Genomic DNA, 12,030 nt, shown 5'->3' on the forward strand with positions numbered 1-12,030 from the left:
TGAGTTCTATAAGTTCTTTATATGTTTTAGATATTAGCCCCCTATCAGATATAATTTACAAATATTTTCTTGCATTCAGTAGATTGTCTTTTCAGTTTCCTTTGCTGTGCAGAGCTTCTTAATATGATATAGTCCCACTTATTTTTGCTTTTGGTGTCAAATTCAGAAACTCACTGTCAAAATTTATGTGAAGGAACTTACTGCCTATCTTTTCTTCTAGGAGTTTTATGGTTTCAGGTCTTATGTTCAAGTCTTTAATCCATTTTGAGTTAATTTTGGTGTAGGGTATAAAGTAGTGGTCTGGTTTCATTCTTTTGCATGTGGCTGTCCAGGTTTCCCAACAGCATTTATTGAAAACTGTCCTTTCCCGCCTTGTATTCCTTGTCTTCTTTGTTGTAAATTAATTGACCATATATATGTATGAGTTTATTTCTGGGCTCTCCATTCACAACAGAACACTGATACTTCCCATCTCCACCCCCATATCCCAACCAAAAAACAAGTGAAACGAAGCAGGAGACCTGAAACATATGACTTAGTTCAAAGGAGAACTGAAATTAATAGTTAATGAAGCTAAGATCATTAATTAATTTAAAATGCAACTTACTGATTTTCGAATTGGAAAAGCTAGCCTAACAACCATCCGTAGTTTTGGGGATGGATTTATCTCCTCCCAGCTCTAATATCAAAGATCTCAATCAATATCAAAGATCTTATACATAAGGAACCTAGCTGGACTTCATCCCTACAACACCACAATAGCATCTGCTATCACAAGCACTTCCAAACTGGCCAAGTGAGGTAATTTAATTTTACTTTAAGTAATCTGTCACAGTACGACGAGTCACAAGACGAAAAAAAGGCATTCAAAGTTTAAGTAAAACACTAATGAAATGAAGCTTGTTATACCAGAAAATTCCTTTAGAAAAAAAAAAACCTTCAGTGTCTTAGATATAGTTTACATGACTATCAATGCAGGGATAATTACTCTTGGTTTTCTTTTTATCTCTGGCCATTCTCTCTCATCTTGTTTTTTCACCAAAACCAACTGCTTCTCAATGACAATAGCAGGTTCAGCAGGTTGGTTTATTTAATTAGACAAGTACATTATTCCAATGTACTCTGGGACTACATAATTGTTTAATACAATCCTAGCCAGCAGCTATATAAATCACTGATGTAAAACTATGGAATTTTAAGTTGTCAGAAAAATTCCAACTATTTTATGATAATCAAGAGAAATGAACTGGTCAAATTCATTTTTTGGGGGGAGAAACAGTTAACATTCAGCAAAGAGAACAAAGAATACTTAAGTTCACAAGGAAATATGATATAGTGGAAAGAACTGAGCTTGGTGTAGTAAAGCAGCCTGTGACTTTTTAGCATGCAGGAGGAAAAAAAAAACAAAAACAAGAAACAAAACTATACAAAAGCAATAAAATATTTAGACATAAACAAAAAATATCAAAAGCCTGTGTAGGTAAAACTCCTGAAAAACACTAAAGTAAAAACTTGAACAAATGGAAGGATATCTCTTATTCTTGGATAATTCAATATCTAAAATAGGTTAGTTCTCATTAATTTAATTTATAAAGTTAATGAAATTCCAATTAAAAATATCGACAAGCTTTCTTATGGAGTTAGCCAAAACAATACCAAAGTTCATATGGAAAAATAAACATCCAAGAATAGCTAGAAAATCATGGGGGAAAAAAAAAGCTACCAGGGCAGATTAGCCCTATCAGACATTAAAACACACTATAAAGCTCTATAATTAAAACAATGTGGTGCTGACATAGCAATATACAAACAACCTATTAGAACAGAATGGAAAGTCCAGAAATAGACCAACCACATATAGAAATTTAGCATACAATGACAATGGCATCTCAAATCAGTGCAACAAAGATAGATCTTATAATAAATTATACTGAGATAACTGGTTAATGATTTAGAAAGAATAAAATTAGATCAATAACTCATACCATACACATAAAAAGTGAAATCTTACAACTACTAGAAGAAAGTAAGAATGAATTTCTCTTTAACCTGAGGAAGAGTCTTTCTATACAGAAAGGCTTTATAGAGAAAAGGTTTTGTAACCATAACTCAAAATCTAGATATGATGAAAGAATAAATTTGACCACATGTTGGGGGGTACTTTTACATGGCAAAAAAATGAGAATACATAAAGCAAAAATACTACATATATAAGAAATAAAGACTGAATCCATAATAAACTCTTCAGAGTTCAAAGGAAAAGACCAAAAAAGGGGGCAATTCACACATGTTCACAAATAAAATGGACACCGAACAGATGAAAAGATGTTAAACTACATTCATAATAATAAGACTGTAAATTAAAACTACAATGAGATACCATTTCTCACCTATCAGACTGGCAAAAATTGAAAAAGTAAAGCAATACATGTTGTCAAGGCTGTGGGGAAACAGGCATACACACATTACTAGAGAGAATGCAAACTGTATAACCCTTATGGAGGGGAATTTAGCAATAAGAAACAAAACTACATATATATTTACGTTTTGACTCAGAAGTCCTTCTCTTAACTTACCCTGAAGATACACATTTATTTTGTTAAAAAACCTTGTACGATGTTTTTCAAAACAGCACTCTTGGAGATTTACAAAATACTGAAAAGAAATTAAATATTCATACATGGAAAAATGGATGACTCAATGTTGCAATACTATTCACTTGAAAAAAGGATAAGAAAAACCTCTGAACTGATATACAGTGATTCCTAGGAACTATAGTTAAGAGAAAAGGCAAAGTACAAAAGAGTATCTCTAGTAAGTTACCTGTTGTGTGAGAAAGAAACCAAGAGATTACATTTAACTGCTCATTTGTGCAAAAGAAACCCAGGAAAAATAAACTAGAACATAATGAGACTGGTCGCCTACAGGGCGTGAGTGGACACAAGACCGGGAATGACAGGGAATGTATATTTCTGACTTTTGGAACCATGTTAGTGTTTCACAGATTTAAAGAATGTGGGTAAAGTCCCAAGAGGGAACATACAGAAACTGATGAACAATACTGTATTTCAAATGAATAACCAAACTATGCTAAAGGGCAAATTTAAAGTAAGGCAAGAAAAAAAGGAACTCAAATACCTCTGAACAGGATATATGGGCTTGATTCAGTAATAAAAAATGTAATAAAGCTCTCTGGAGTCAGACTGCTTGGATTCAAATAACTTGCCCATTTATCCACATGCTAACTGTGCGACCCTGGACAAGTTAATTTATAATCCCTTTGTGCACAGGTGTCCTAATCTGAATAACAACAGTACCAATCTCACAGTGCTAAGAGTAATTCTCAAATAAAACTACTCATGTAAAAACCTTAGTAGATCGCTGAGTATATAATAAGGATTTGAAGAGTATTTGCTATCCTCAATGATTAATCCAAAAAATCCCCACTATGTGGGTATCCAGGAGACACACCAAAATGGAGTCCCTGTCCTAGTGTTCAAGGAATTTACAATAGCAAGATTCCTGTGGCTGGCTGAAATTATCTGGGAAATTTCATAAAGGAAGAATCCAACATGGGTCTCTATACACCTGCAGGAGTTAGACAGCAGAAGAATGGAAGTGACATGGAAAGCTGAATGAAACCACAGAGGCCATAAAGATTAGTATATTTAAAGGATAGTGATAAGGGGGGTTGGAAACCTTGAGTATTGGGAGAGGAGGCAAAACTACGGAAGCTCCTAAATGCGCAAATGAACTGGGCAGGCTTTATTTTCAAGACTATGAGGAACCATAGAAGATTTGTGTGTCAGAGAAACAACATGACCAAAGTGAACTGTGGGATTATTCTAGTGTTGATACATAAAAGGGATTGGGAGTAAGAAGACCAGAGGTAGAATCTTACTACTGGTTAAGCCAAATGATAAGGGCCTGACTTGAATAGTGATTATGAGAAAAGGAAAGAAAGGATAAATCAACAAGGCAGAGAGGAAAAAATCAAGTTTGATAATGACTGGACATGAGGTATGAGAGGATGGGAGGTATAATAGAATGAAAGTCTTAATGAGAAGGTGAATAAAACCATTAGAAGGAAAAAGAAAAAAAAATAGGAACAAACAAATTATTTCCATTGGGTCTTAAAAGTTAAGTCAGGGTTGCATAAGAAGTCTTGCCAATTTGAGATAACAATGCAACAACATTCAGATATCAAGATCCAGTGGGCATCTGGCAACATGGGACTAGTATTTGGAAGAGAGTGAAAGCTAAAGACAAAAACATTAGATTTAAAAAAAAACAAAAACTTTTTAGAATGTTTGAGACATTCTAGAGCATACAGACACTAGACACTATTTCACAGCAGTAATCACCTCTTATTTTTATAGTCCTTAATGTTTAGCATAGTTTCTAGCACATGAGAGACTCTCAGTAAAATATTATAAAAGTGGGAGGAACAGAGAAGGGAACAGAACTGCACGGCTTATTAATGGTAGGGCCTTGGTTACAGGCCAGGTGTTCTGATTTTCCACTATACCATTATACAGACATGACCCTGCATAGGGTCCCCTAAGGAAATGGTATAAGAAATGAAAATGAAAGGAACCATGGAGATAGCTAGAGTTAAAAGGGAGGAAATGATAGTGCTGAATCACAAATTCAAAGGAAATTTTTCAAGAAAGAAAGCATAGTAAAATGTATCAAATGGTTATACAATATAGGCAGTGTTTCTCTGGTCTCCCACACCAGTGAGATCCAAGGCAAGGAGAGGTCACTCTTTAATTTAAAAGTATAAATTAAGAAATGCTAATCTACCTTTCATAACATTTTAAATACATGAATCACTCACAGCAGTGGTTCAAAAATAACACTGTGATTTTCAGTAAATTTTAACTCTACCCAATACACAATGGAAAATAAAGCCACTACAGTGGTTAAACTGAACAAAAATATGCACAAATGAAATTTTAAGCAAAAAACAAACACACAAAAAAAACCTGAAAAAAATAATCATTTACATGTATTGACAGCAACAAAATACATGCAACACCAAAGGTCTTACCTTAAATCTCTTGTCCTGTAATACTTTCTTGATGGCAACCAGTTCTCCTGAATCACAAAGTTTAGCTTGATATACCACACCAAATGACCCATTTCCAATTACTTTAGTGTCTGTATAGCTGACTTCTTGTGGCCTGTCTGGGCCCTGCCCAGGAGTTGCCACCACTGTAGTCACCTTACTTCCATCCTTGTCTCCTAAAGATTTAAAAAAAAAAAAGATAAAAAATGAGAACTGTAAAGAATTAAACAGAGAAAATTGCTAAAGTACACAAAATAAACTATATTCTTTGTCACAAACTATTTTCAAATGCTCATCTTAGTTTATTATATAGAATGGCTTCAACTATTTGTTTCGATTGTACGTAATTTTTTTAACCACCATTTATTCAGCCATTCTATAGACTTGGCAACATTCTTAGTTTATTCATGGGACTCTATTTAATGAAAACACCACCACAAAGTTGATAGCGTTGTTCTTATTTAAACATAATTGGAAGAAATGTGGACCCATGAGGATTTGAATGTTTATCTGACCAACTTTGAAGGCCCTAGTTTTTCTTCAAAGCTTCCTTATTTTACTTGAAAACATGTGCGACTGAAAACATCTAAACATGCTGAGTCTATGCAGACCATTCTGCCTTTAGTTTTGCTTTGAGTTTTTGCTTCTCCATATCTTATTTCTTTTTAAGAAAATAGTGAAATACCTCTCAGAGAAAGGTCAAATAGGGAAAAGGAACATGGAAACAATTAATTTGGGGGTAAGAGATTTAAAACTTAAAAGAAAAATCAAACCTGTTCTGAACAGAGCCTCATTCATAAGTAGCTCACTGACCAGCTCTGGGGTCTCTGGCCAGTCATGGCCCTCTCCATACCTTTTTTGTGCCCTCCCCCACCCCCATAACAATCCAGACTCTTCAATTCAAGCTCAAGAGCTATCTCCTTCTTGACTAGGCATAGTTCATAATCATCTTTTTCTCTGAATTCTTAAACTATTCTAAACCATTCTGTGTTACCTAGAACCTGATTTTTAAAAGCTTTAAATTGTTCTTTTATCGATTTCAGAATACACAGATTTTAGTGACTACAATCATTGTGAAGTCTCTCTTCCCTGACAAATCTAAAGACGATTCTCAGTAAAATGAAAGCCCTTAAGCTCACTGACTAAACTGCACTTTTTCTTTTTATCCTCTGCTACTCTTCCATTATATCAATTTTATTTTTAAGATACTAAATAAATTCATACTAACGTGATAAAAGAAAAAATAATGTAATATTTAACTCTAGATACAAAACCAAGATTATGAAGTATTCTTTGTACTTCATATATAAAAAGATCAAAAATGTCATCTAATTTTCCAATGGTTTGAGTGTTTTTCCCCTACCAAATATAAAACTGTCAGATAAATGAATATCTAAATGTTAGTGGCAGATTATAACCAATATTGTAGCCATTTAAGCTCACAGAGGTATTACTATAGACAAAAAGTCGAGAGTAGGCAGTCTACATTATATTTTATGGCCAACTACCTTGAACATAGATATCTTTAGTTTCCAGGTGAAACACACCAACAGGTACGATTTAGTTAGCACAAATCCAACACCACTTGTGGAAAGAATAACTCAAATCTTGTCAACACGATCATTTTTATTACAACAGTTTTACATATGCTTTAAATGTATACAAACCCAAGCACAAGCCAACACTTATTTAGCAGTTCTCAAAAGCTTTCAAACGCTCCCTTCACATTTCACTTCCTAGTAAAATAAATCTTAAATATACTTGATAAAAAATTAGTTTAATCTAATCCGAGTTCTAAATCATGCTCCACTCCCAAAAACTATTCAATATTACTTCTGTTTCTGACCATGTTAATCTTAACTACAAATTTTCAGGTGGACTACAAACCTTACTATAAGTTATTTTCATTTTCATTTCTAAAATAAACCTGTCTTTGCCTATATTATTGTACCCCTAAAGACAGAATCAGTCTTCTGAACTTGATCCAGAAAGATTAGAATGCAAGGTAGTGAATGCATTTTCTTATAGTCCAATTGTCCCAAAGAAAATAAAAAGCAGATGTGATTTCAAACAGTCTGACTCTTCCCTAGATCATCCAAGTTAAGACCATATCTCAAAAAAAAAAGAAAAAACCCAAGAACTATGAATTACTAACTCCACTGAAAAAGTTGTTTGCAAAATTTCACAAGCCTAATTCACAAAACAAAGCATCATTATTTTTTAATTAAGATAAATTAATAGATTTTTAAATGACTGTTGTACTCTACGATTTTAATTGAGACAAAAGCTGTCTGGGATATAACCAAAAATTATGCTTTTCTACTGTATAACCATATTTCAATAAAGTCAAAAAAACAGCAGTCACAGCTTAGTACTTGCTCCAATAAGAGAATTTAAGCAACAAATATGTGTGATATTCTTCCCCTCTTGTCTCCTCTGAGGCTGCATTTCTAAGACAAATTCGCATTTCAGAAAAATAGTTTCAGAACCTCAAGAACCAGCTATGAAAGATATCCATCACGACCCTGGGTTTTGGCATCTCTTCAGCCTCAACTACTATACCTGGGAATGTCTATCCCAGCATCATGATTTGCATATGGGAAAATCCACAAATAAGATAATTCTGCAAAAACATTAAAAGCAAATTAGAAAGATAAACAGATAGGTCCTACAGATGCTATCATTGAAAGAGACTTTTGAGGCCTCTTAACTTGAAACTGCAATTGGATGTGGACAAGGGCCAATCCTTCCACCTTCTTGCACTTCTAGTAAAAAAACTACCTACTATCTTAGCAGAAATTAAAAGATTTACTCTATTCCCTTTCCAGCAGTTAGAGAAATTGCTGAGAACTCTTATAGGCTATACTCTATAAATATGAAATCCTTAGGTATACTAGGAAGGAATAGTGAATGGCTCTCAGGCTTTCTACTTTAAGCATCTTAGAACTTTTATTCAGAAATCATCAATCTCTTCGGACTGCCACATCAGAGATCCGAAATAGCAGAGCTGTGAAAAAATGGCAAGATAACACTGGGGATGACTTGGCATGAACATTAGTAGCGCACAGGACAGTCAGCAGCTAGTGTGCCAAGGAAAAGCGTGTCACCATTTGGCATTAGAATTTGCCGACTTAGCAAGAAAATAACAGCTGTACGAAATTTCACTATACAAAGAACTTTCCAATTCATTGTTTCATCTACTCTAATACTTATAATAAATGTAGGGATATAATGTGTTTACCATACAAATGAAGAAATTAAGACTAAAAGGGATTAACTTGTCTGATATCATAAAGCTTTAGCAGAACTCTTCACTTGCCTCATGCTGCCTCTGCTACATTTTACAACCTTTCTAATACAGTTGAAAGACTAACTTCATATACTATTACCTACCCCAAAGCAGTGAATAATGTTTCTGAAAATATGATGTAAAAAGAGTAATAAGTAGTAAGAGAATAAATGAATAATCTTTCACATTTTTCAGGCCTCAATTATTCACTTAACAGCTAAAAAGCTATTTCTAAAGCTACTTTGGCAACATCGGATTTTGAAACTTATCCCAAAGAAAAGCATATGGAAAACAAAAATGTAAAACAATTGATTCTGTGATGTTCAATTTAACATTTGCTACTAGAGATTGGATAATTTTGGATCTTAGAAATAGAGTAGCATTTTAAGCACTGCTACCAAGAGACCAAAATACTCTTGAAAGGCTAGAAATCATAACAAATCTGCCTCATTTTTTAAAATAAGTCACCACTTTTGCCCATTACTAAACTTCCCAGAATGCATGATATAGTGAGTCTGACACCAATTACAATAAAATTGGTCTCCAAAAAAATGCCACTGTCTCCAGCGGAACAGTGGGAACAGCAAGGCTCCAGGCTCTCTCTCTGACCAGAGGACTCCTGGGCTCCTCTATTTCAATTAAAATTCACTCAGGTGGTGGTTCTTTCCTATTGAGACTATAACACAAAATTAAGTCCCCTATTCTTTAGCACAATAAATCTTAAATCTATAAATCACAATAGACTCCTCATGAAACAATGGAAAGACGGCATGTAACAGAACAAAGCACTTTCTACTGAAGGCTATTAAATATAGAACACAATTTTTACAAAAGTCTTAGGCATATCCCAAAATGGTATGCGCGACCTAGTTTTCAATCTCTCAAACACAGGTTTGTACCTGTAAGCAACACCTTGTGGGTTATCTTTTTTAAGTCTTCTGAAGTCAACCCTCAGATCGATGCACCCTGAGATGAATGTAACAGAGTCCACATCCAAAATATAGAGTGAGCATCCAAAAACGAAAGGCCACTTCAAGCATGTTTAAATATTTAGAAGGAATCTGACACGGACATTCTCATCTCAAGTTGAACATACATTGGTCATTTAATTTAATGTTCCTTAAGATTCATGAGCAGAGAAAAAGTAACAATTGCGACACTTTTTAACTGAGATTTTTAGGAATGTTAATAAGCCATACTACTGATACAAACTGAACTAATCAGTTATGATTGTCTCTATAAAAATCTTCCTTTAACTCAAGAATAAGGTCTTCACATAGAAATAACAGAAAGTTTAAAATCTGTAACAAAAGCCCAGAGAAAGGACACACCACCACCTGTGACCACAAAGAAGATACAATTTTTTTTTGAAGTTTTTTTACCTAACCATAGTATTAGTAGAGAAAAATAGCCAATTGTTTCTCTAGCAGGAAAAGAAATATCAGATAGCTATTTTTATGGATGTTTAACAACAAACACTCTATTGAAAAGGATTTATCATATAAATTACTCAAAAGAACCTAGAACCCTATTTTCAGGCATGATTAAGGCTGTCCAAAGATTAAACACTGACCACTGTCAAATTTTCAGGTTTTTAAATCAAAGTTCAAACAACTAAGTAACTTCTGGCTAAGTAACTTCTATTAAAACAAGATATTCTCCCCAAAATAGCCAAAACCGCTTAGAAACATGAAAACAACATAAAAATTAATAAGCAAAAGAAATAAAAAGTAAGCAACTGAGGTACACAGAATTAGTTACGTAAAATCTAAAATAAATTTATTCTTGTCATGAAATAAGGGTTCTACTCTAATAATGTGGAAGCTTTAGCCAGAGTACAACTGCTCATATTAAAAAAAAAAGGGAATACCAACCGAGCAGCTGAATCAGTCAAATCAACCCTAATGATCAGTAGCATGATAAAAAAGAAAAAAAAATTTAGGGCAATTTCTATTAACCTCAATGTGATAAAAATCTTTCTAGCAGAGCCTTTTCCCTTACATACCATTCATCTCCACATAATTCTACCTAAAGGACTGGGAAAAAAAAAAAAAAAAAAGAATTACTAAGATTTCTTTGGGGATAGGAAGAGTAAACAAAAGGAGAGGCAGAGAAAATAAAATAGACAGACATATGTCATACATGGGCTGGCTTCTGAAGCTGTTCCCTGTATATCACTTCTAGATGTAGCAAAACAGAGTGGCAGAAGATAAAGTTCAGACAGAAAAGACTCCAGTCCTTGACAGCACAATAATATCGCATTCTCAGTCACAGAAAGACATCATGCCAAAGGAATTAATAAGCACCAATTCCAAAGAATCATAAAATTCCAGTTAAGAAAAAAAAATTCAGTCAAGTTTTTGTCCTTAGAGAGAGGCATAATGGTGTAATATGTGCTCTGAAGTCATACCAAGGTTTTAATCACATATTCTATCACTTAATATCTATAAAATGGAGATAAGCTGCTACTTACTATATAGGGTTGTGATGATTAAGTAACAGGTTAAGCAGTGGGTTTTTTTTTTTCAAGTGTATACCACATATTGGGCACTCAATAAATTATAGTCTCTCTGAACTTTGACTTATTGGAAGTGGAAACAAAAGAAAAAAATGTACACTGCTATGCTCTTTTAACTGCCCTTACCACAGTGCTTATCACATGTTTTATTATTATTAAGAGTCTGAGTTCTCACTTGACTACTAGCTCTTAGGAAAGCTAGACATTATCCGAATCATTTACATGCCCCTAGTGCTTATAAGAGTTCAGCAAAATGCAAGTGCTCACCAAATGTTTACTGTTGAATTTATGTAAGAATCACTCAAGCAGAAGTTAGGATTGGGAACTGACTACTTCATGCTAAACATTAAGCAAAATTTTGCTTCTTATATGCTTGCTTGGTCAGATAGAAATCTCTAGGGATAAGGTATACAGAAAAGCCTTAAAATTAGTAAAACTGAATAGAGGATTTACTGAAAACAGGGCAACAAGCAGCCAAAACAAATGATCCAATTTGAATTTTTTTACAGGTAGGAGAATTACTGTTTCATAACCCTTTTTCAAGTAATTCTGGTGTGTTTAGAGCATCACTATGCAGTAATGGATAAGCACTGGGAGAGGGACACTCTGATGTCTGAAGTTCTATTTCTATAAATATATATGCAAGTATATTCCCAGAGTACTATTTTGAAGTTTGTAAGCAGCGCTCACAGTAGACCTAAGAATCGTCTGGGAGACTTTACTAAAAATGACGATTCTAGAATTTTGCTCCTAAAGAGACTCAGTAGGTCAGTCTTTAGTGGGGCTCAGGAAACTGTATTTTCAATAAGCATCCCCTACCAATTATTCTTAATGCAGTTTCAGTTACCATACTTTGAGAAAAACCACAGTACCATTTAATTTCCACAACTACTTCGTGAAGTATTCATGTTAATCATTTAACAAATGAGAGCAATGAAGGTGTTCAAAAAGGTTTGGTAATTTGCCCATGGTAACCCCTCCAATAAATAAAGTGTACTCACGAGATTCAGATCTGTCCATTAACCGTAAAACCTGTACCCAACTAACTACACTACTTTACAACCATGCCATAAAAATAACACAGGGGTTGAACTCGCAAGATTCAGATCTGTCCATTAACCGTAAAACCTGTACCCAACTACACTGCTTTAC

The 12,030-nt window shown here is 34.1% G+C and overlaps 1 protein-coding gene across 4 annotated transcripts in view; it reads right to left on the minus strand.

Annotated features, from left to right (window-relative positions):
• The window catches only part of GSK3B (glycogen synthase kinase 3 beta), a 178,144-nt gene that overhangs the window by 119,141 nt on the left and 46,973 nt on the right, over positions 1 to 12,030 (minus strand). For all 4 annotated transcript variants that reach the window (XM_039843116.1, XM_039843115.1, XM_039843114.1 and 1 more), the window contains one exon: positions 5,054 to 5,247. In XM_039843116.1, the coding sequence (XP_039699050.1) occupies positions 5,054 to 5,247 (194 nt within the window). The remainder of the gene's footprint in view (positions 1 to 5,053; positions 5,248 to 12,030) is intronic.

Source organism: Pteropus medius, unplaced genomic scaffold (genome assembly GCF_902729225.1).
Source record: "Pteropus medius unplaced genomic scaffold, Ma_sr-lr_union100, whole genome shotgun sequence".
Taxonomy (NCBI): Eukaryota; Metazoa; Chordata; class Mammalia; order Chiroptera; family Pteropodidae; genus Pteropus; species Pteropus medius.